Below are 7977 nucleotides of genomic sequence, written 5' to 3'. Positions count from 1 at the left end.
CATCCTCCCTGGGTGTCTTCCCTTTCCTTGCGTCCTGAACGAGCACATCATCTGAAGAAGACCCCCGATCCTTGTCTACTCGGCCTCGTTCCTCCGATGGGGTCCTAAATAGCACTCGGTGGAAAGGGATAGGCGTATTGGGTGCTTCCCCATACATGCCAATCTACTTCTTATTGTTCCCTCGAGCGGATATTCAGTCTGCTCGGTCACCCTATTCAGTCGGTCAACCAGCGACTGATGCTGCGGGTTCCTGAGCTTGGCGTTCGACTAGTTCCTTTTGTTGTTGTTGCTCCACTATCTTGGCTACTCGGACTTGCACCAACATGTCGAGCTTCTCTTATGTCAGCGTCACCGTGGTGAATTGTCCAGCATCCTCCATCTTCTCGTTTGAATGCATGCTACGTTCCCACAGACGACACCAAAATGATCATGTCCAAAAACAAGAAGGTGGAAAACTAGGGGTGTGGTGGCTTCGCTGACTGACTGTAGATCTCTCTCCGCTCTGCAAAATAAATAACGTCAGTGCCGAGCTAGGGAAGGGGCCCCTGACGTTGGCCCTCCGACGCTCAAGTCAGATACCGGAAGTGGAGAAGAAGTGGAGCAACAGTAGAACTAGCACCAAACAGTTGTAACGGGTACCTTCGCCGGTAATGACCCCCCTTTATATAGAGCCCTGGTGGGCGATGTGTGCACTTCTCGAGGCATGGGCATGCTCTCCAATATATCCTATGAAAGGATATGTCAGGAAAGTACCTCTGACAACATATCTTAACAAGACATGCATATCATTGACGAGACAGTAGAAGCTTTCACCGTACGATCCACCTGTCGACCATGCCTCGTGTCAGTGGCACTACCTCCCAAAAGGATATCGAGAGATATTACAGCGGTCCCTTCGCTTGACAGAGTAACGTAGCCTCTCAGCCGGGACTTCGCTCCGTCTACAGCCAAGTCCCGCTGCTTGGCCGAGCGGGGTAGTCGTTCGACGGGGAACCCCTCCACTCTGGCGACCTTAGTTCTTTTGTGCAGTGACTGTGTAGTAACATGTTCTTCCCTGTTTGGACAAGCTATCCGATCTCCCTCGGCGTCTTGCTACTCCGTACTGAGTATCGGCTGTCTTACGTATCATCCCGAGCTAGACAGGTGGTCTGCTCAGACATGTCTTCGACTGGTCGAACCTTGATTGACCTGACCGATCATTACAATTGTCCTCCGTTCGACCCTTTAACACCTAGGTGTTGATTATCTTGACTTTGACCTCCACCATGATAGTTGACCCCATATTAAATAAGTCCCCCTCTATCGCAACATCAATACTTAATAATAATTATATTTTCATATTATAAAATAGAAGAGTATACAATTTTTAATAACACAATCACAATAATTACATTCAATTTCAAGAATATTCCTTTAGTTTTCAATACGATTCAATTTAAAAGTAACAAAAACAGCTAGCATACCAAAAGCTATTAAAATCCTTGATTCAAATAACATCGAAAATAATTTTTTAAAAATTTATTGATTCCACCAAATATCAAATAATAGTCCTTCAAAAATTCATCAATTTAAGAAAAAGGTATGATATTATAATATTATTGATGAAAGACGAAAACAACATAAATTATAAAATAGTCTCAAAGATCTTTCAGACATTAAAAAAAAACTTTAAACACTATTTTCTTTATCTGAAACTGGACGGGTAAAGATTTCATTCTATAATCATAGCTTTGAACAAATTTTAATTTAATATATTATAGCTTTTATGATTCAATTTGAGTTAAAAATATATTTCACTAATTTTTGTTCTGATTCTAATAAAAAAATGATCGTGTATAATAATCAATGATTGAGCAATTTTATAAAAAGGGTAAGATCGCTTTTTCTTACGGATCGAGTTAAGCCGGCAGGGCCAACCCACGAGTCGAGCGGGCCGATGGCTGGAGATGCAAGAAGCCGAGAGCAAACTGCTCCACCTATCAAAACGCTGTACGTGCATGGACCATGAACAAGCAACAGCGCACATTGCAGGTACCGGCAACCTGATCTCAGTGTACAGTATCCAGCTCATTCATCACTGGACTGGACCTGCTGATACATCCCCGCCAAACCCCGAGAAATTAAAAGCAATGGCAACAACAGACACGCACCGAGACAGAGCCATGAATAGACCACATTGATTGTATCCCTGCATTCAATGCCGAACAACTACCCAAACGCATGATTAAGGACGGAGAACAGCTAAAAAGGAAGTCAATTCCCGAACCAACACCCTCGACGAAGGGTCACATCTGGTGCGCTCTTGACTCCCTTTCAACACACACACTTCAACTCTCGCACTGTCACACCCTAGCTAGCTACTTGGCTGTTCTCTACTTCATCATGGAAATCTTTACACAAATCTAAACTGATACCTAATTAAACAGTTCGCCGGAATATTCAGATTCAAACATTTATTGGGGGCTGGCAAGCTAATAGCTGGAGATTACAAATATTACGTAACCCTTGATTTGTTTACCAGAAGCTGAATGCCCGAACAAGTGAGGATTTGACAAAGCCCACATAATTGAGGCATATGCAGTTTGTGGGTTCCTGTCAAATCCTCCCTTGTCCTGAATGATCTGGTAGACAAATGGGATTGATGGGGGTGGTAATTCCAGCTATATACTACTACTCCGTACGTCAAGCATGCGAATGCTCCGGCGTAGGTGCCGGTGGAGATTGCTCGGTGGCGACGCCGCCGAGCATGGAAGTGATCTGCTGCACGGTGTTGGAAAGGTGGTTGTTGATGGCGGTGACGCTGGAGAGGTTGAGTTTGGCGGAGTGGACGGCGCTGGCGAGTACCTGAGTGCCGACGGTGAAGAGGCAGCCGGCGGCGTCGGAGGCAGGGAGGATGACGAATCCGGTGGGGAGAAGGGGGATGTAGGAAGGGTCCTCGCCGCTCATGGCGACCTGGACGGCGTCGACGTCGACGGTGGCGTATACGAGGATGCTACCGCCGGTGGGGTGGGTGCTGCTCTCCTGCAGCAGCAGCTCCACGCTGTGGGCCGAGTTGTTCGCGGCCTGCAAATTTATATATATATATCGATCAAATCAACAAAATCTACTGATTAATGTCTGTCACAAAAGAAGAGTACTAACATTGACACGAAGAAGAGAGACGCAGTTCCTGGGATGCGATCCGTTGGCGATATGAGCAACTTCGTGCGACGAATTCCCACTCGACAACATATCCAACTGAATCGTGCACGCGACAAAATGAATCCAGATATCTGGCTTAAAATTAATTGATTCGATCGAGTGGAGTGGAATATAACTAACCTGCGACCTCCGTTGCTCGTCGGTTAGGAGCTCGAAGACTTGCTGATGAGAGAAAGGGAGCCAAGTGGTGGAGACGGCCGCGAGGATGACGCCGCTAGGCTGCCCGGGTTCGGTGTTCTTCCTCGTCGTCACACGAACTGTGTCGTCCGGCGAGTCGGAGAGCGCCGTCCAAGACTGCGCTCCTGTGGCGCACACGGTGGCGCAGAATGTTCTGACCATTCTCTGCGACAGCTTCATCATGTTCTTCCTCGCCTCCGGCGAAGGGATCACCGCTAACAATATATATATCAAATCAATCTTGACGTAATTCTTAATTAGAGATGAACTGGATATAAACATAAATTATGCCAACCTCCAAGGTCTGAAATGTTTCTGGCCATGAGGCTGGCGAGGCGCTCGCATTGCCTTTGAAGAGTAGAAGCCCAGCGAGTCGCTCCGTAAGCCATGCCACTGCCGACGAAGTGACGAAATACTTGATGCACTGGCTTATCCTCCACCTCTGCGTGTTCTACCCACGTCACCTGTGGAATTATGAAGAACGGGAAGTCTGAATTAATCCCTTGAATTTTGCAACAAGATTCATGAGGAATGAAGAGATCATATATATAAATGGAAGAACATTAATGAAGTTTAATTTAATTTAATTACTCTGGAATAGCCGTTGGGCATGTCTTGAATGATACAGCCCGAGGTCCTCCTTCTATACCAAGGGAAGCATGTTTGAACCCCTTCGACAAATCCATCTACTGGGAAATCCACCATTATCCAACTCCCTTCCTCCGAGTTCTTTTGGCAATACCTGAAGAAATATGCCTCTCTTGCTGCCACCAAGGGCGACAAAAACTGCAACTCCCCGTGCATCTGAAAATTTCAATCATATCAACATTCAATTCGATTCAATTCCATCTGGTTAATTGGTTTGAGAGAATTACCAGTTGCAGGCAGCCGTTTCCACCGGCTACTCCGGAACTCAACACCTGAATTGTTCTTGATTTTGACACGATCGAAGGGAAAAGCTCCATCCATTTGTTCTGAATATGTTTATCGCGATGAAAAGTGGTATCGTAAAAATTATATAAGTTGGAATTATGCCATATGACTCACTGCGTCGAGGAAAGCATCGACCAGAGTGATGCTGTTCATTATGACCATCGCAGTGTCTCTCGAAGCCTCCGTCCTGAACTCTCCGTCGTGCTGCTTCAGCTCCATCGGCCAAGCCAAGCGCTTCGAGTGCTCTTCCAAATCCAGCACCTCCACATTGTTGCTCTTCCGGACCCACAGCGGCTCGCCGGCGTTGCACATCCTCACGAGGTAGTCGGCCGCGGTCATGGCGAGGTCGAGCAGCAGCGGCTTGTCCTGATCGAGCACCGTCAGGCCTCCGGCGAACGGGGAGTGCTGCAGGTCCTCCGAGAGCGGTGCAGCCGCCACCGGGATCATCTCCAGCGGAGGCGGCTCGTTGAAGTGCCGCGAGTAGACGCCCATGTCGAGGTCCAGAGACGGCGCGAGGAGCAAGGGAGCCGGCGCGAGGCCGAGCGGCGATCGGCCGCCGGAGTAGCGGGACGTGATGCAGGACAAGCGCTCGAGCTGAGCACGATCGCACAGTAAGAAAGAAACTATAATTAATTAGGGTTAGGGTTAGGGTTAGGGTTTAGAGGGAGGAACCTCATCCTTGAGGCGGGCGTTCTCGATGTGAAGCTGCTGCTCGTCGAAGGACATCTCGCCGAGAATGGCAGGCCCGCCGCAGTTGCGGCAGACGACGTTGCGAACGGCCGCCTGCAACCGGAAGTTCTCATTCTTCAGGCTCTCGTTCTCGGCCCTCAGTCCCACGTTGTCCGCACGGTCGTGTTGTGCCTAATCAAATCATTAACCCACAAGTAAATAAAATAATAATTGGTAATTTGGATAAAATAGTAAAGAAATGATTTAGATTTGGCGCTACTTAAGGAAAGACCTTCAATTGAGTGCGGCGGTTTTGGAACCAAAACTTGACCTGGCGAGGTTTGAGTCCGAGTTCCTGGCTCAGCTTCATCCTTTGCTTCTCATCCGGGTGAGGGCATTCCTTAAACAACCTACGCGTTCATTATGATCGAATCGTATCAAATATTTCCTATCTGAAGTAATTGATAATGTCTATAATATATTTGGCTTTTACGGCCGGAAAAAAGGAAAATGGAGATTTAGCGGATCTCTGAGCTGTATGCATACTCACGCTTCCATTTCTTGGATCTGGCGGGCGGTGTGGCGGTGGTAGCGCTTTTTTTTCCCCGCCGCCGGCTGCTGGGACGGCGGCTGTGGCGGCGGCGGCAGCAGCAGGGGGTGCTGCTGCATCAGTTCGTCGTCATGCTCCTCTCCGCAACTGAGCACGCCGCCGTCGAGCGGCCCGCTGCCGGAGCCGCTCTCCATCTCTTCTTCCTTGCTCATTCCCATCATCCCCTCCTTCTCGGTCACAAAAGTTGGAAGGAAAAAAAAAATCACAACGACTCGTGATGTGAAGATTTTAAAACTACAGTCGAGTTAATTTATTTAAATACCGGCATGATGGAGGAGAAGGCGTGAAATGGGGGCATGCTGGCCATGAACCCGAGGCCGCTAGGGTTTTGGATCGGCGACGAGAAGATGAGCGAGTCCGGCGACACCACTACGTTGGCTCCTCCGATCATGGACGACAGGACTTGACAATCTCCATACATTTTTTTTATATATATATAAATTAAAGAACCCAAACTGCATAAATCTCGAATAAGAAAAAGGAAAAGAGGAGAGATCATCGATCGAAGAATAGTGGGATATAAATAATAAATGTCGAGAGATAAATACCACGCACCGTGTTCGGTGAAGAAAACAGAACAAGTTTCTCTTCTTCTTCCTCTTCCTTCTTTTCTTCTTCTTCTTCTACGTGAAGTGCAGAAAGAACTATGGCCGCTTCCTTCGCTCCTTGTTTCAGGGAGATGGCTATCGACTCATCATCTTTCTTTCCCTGGCAGAAGCAGAATACGACTCTCTCTTTTCTTTTGTCAAAAGCTACCTCGGCATTAATATTTATCACTGGCGAGGGTGTAATTACTCGGAGAGGAGAGGAGAGGGAGAGGGGACGGGGAGGTTTCGTGAGAAGATGAGAAAGAGGAAGAGAGAGAGAGAGAGAGGTGGTGGTAAATGCGACTTTAACTGCGGGGGGACAGAAACCGATCCGCGCCAGCGAATCCGACTCCGCGGCGTAACCGACACGTGTCTTTCGGCGAGGACAACTCCGTGGGGGCAGCAAGTCAACTCTCTTCCGCCTCCTCCTTTCCACTGCTCCTCCGTCATCACGCGCAATTGGTCCCCGGTGGGCCCCGCGGAGACGCGTTCGCGCGGGGAAATCGACGGCGGGGATTTCGCGATGGTTGGAGTTCCCGATGCGACAACGGAGGAGCTCGGAGTGGACGGTCAGAGGAGTTTGACTTCATTGCCGATATGAAAAAAATTACAGCTTTTACCACGTATCTAGGATTTGCCAAATACCTCTGCTTTCAAAATTACTATCACTTATCCGATATCCATTTTATCCCTTCTTATTTATCCCAAAATCTCACTGGATTGCTACAGTTAATATTTTTTTAAAAAAAATATTAAGTTAAAAAAAATATTACTCTGAATATATTATCAAATTTCTATTTGAAAATATATAATCAAATACATAAAATTTAATTTAATGTCATTCTAATCTCTTTATTTCTATTAGTTAAATTTAATTGAAATAATCAAAATAACTCTGAAATTACATAAATTAAATATTCGTATAATTCTTCTATTATATATAATTTGATTTAATATATTTATAGTAATAAATTTTCGAATAACGATACAAAATTTAATTATTTTTTTATAAAAAATAATTAATTAGTTACTGTTTATGATTATAGAAATAATTTTAATCGATTGATAGAGTAGTAATCGATTAAAACTCTTTTCCTTTTGCAAAATAATTCGGGTTTAAAAAATTACTTTTCTTAATATATTATATCAAATTAATATTTAAGAATATGAATATAATTAAGAGAATTAGACAAATACATATAATTTAATTTCATATCATTCAATCTCTCTAGATTCATCAACCGTTTTTAGTCAAAATTGGCTTATGAACCTTGAGAGATCAGAATGATAAGGAACAAGTCTTATGTGTTTGTCTAATTTTCTTGATATAATATATATATATAAATATCAATTTGACATAAAACATTAAGAGTAGTTATTTTTTTTTACACGAATGTATTTAAAATATTAATTCGTATTAACAAAATCACTGCACTTAGTATATTAGGTCAAACTGATATTTACGAGTGTGAGTATAATCAAGAGAATTATAAAAATACATAAAAACTGATTTAATGTAATTCTGAGCTCTTTAGTTTTACCTACCAATTTTGTTTGAAATTGATTGACTGATGGACTTAGAGAATTTAAAATGACATGGAGTTAGACATTATGTGTTCATCTAATTCTCCTAATTATATCTTGTTATGTTGCAATAGTTACAATCAAAGCCATATTGAACACATATAGAAAAGACCATGAACTTATAAGGGAAATATATCTCCATTGGTATAATACCTTTTAGATAGTGTCTAAAAATAAAATTATGAGGATTTAAGCTCAAAATGGAAAATATTATAC

General features: G+C 44.4%; 1 protein-coding gene across 3 annotated transcripts; it reads right to left on the bottom strand.

Annotated features, from left to right (window-relative positions):
- Positions 1-2198: 2198 nt before the first annotated feature.
- Positions 2199-6428, bottom strand: LOC121996762 (homeobox-leucine zipper protein ROC3-like). 3 transcript variants are annotated; one of them, XM_042550849.1, is made up of 12 exons: positions 6139-6428; positions 5853-6045; positions 5531-5757; positions 5273-5390; positions 4984-5172; positions 4426-4905; positions 4254-4352; positions 3970-4182; positions 3674-3842; positions 3322-3593; positions 3142-3237; positions 2199-3063 (listed from the first exon to the last, which is right to left on the bottom strand). In XM_042550849.1, the coding sequence occupies exons 2-12, from the start codon at positions 6009-6011 to the stop codon at positions 2683-2685; spliced, it is 2403 nt and encodes an 800-aa protein (XP_042406783.1). In that variant the 5' UTR covers positions 6012-6045; positions 6139-6428; the 3' UTR covers positions 2199-2682. The 3 variants fall into 3 exon arrangements, with proteins under 3 accessions (XP_042406783.1, XP_042406782.1, XP_042406781.1); XM_042550848.1 differs by having other exon boundaries at positions 6146-6428; XM_042550847.1 differs by having other exon boundaries at positions 5853-6428.
- Positions 6429-7977: the final 1549 nt, after the last annotated feature.

The sequence above is a fragment of the Zingiber officinale genome, chromosome 6A (assembly GCF_018446385.1).
Source record: "Zingiber officinale cultivar Zhangliang chromosome 6A, Zo_v1.1, whole genome shotgun sequence".
Taxonomy (NCBI): Eukaryota; Viridiplantae; Streptophyta; class Magnoliopsida; order Zingiberales; family Zingiberaceae; genus Zingiber; species Zingiber officinale.
This window is presented reverse-complemented; position numbering and strand designations above follow the sequence as displayed.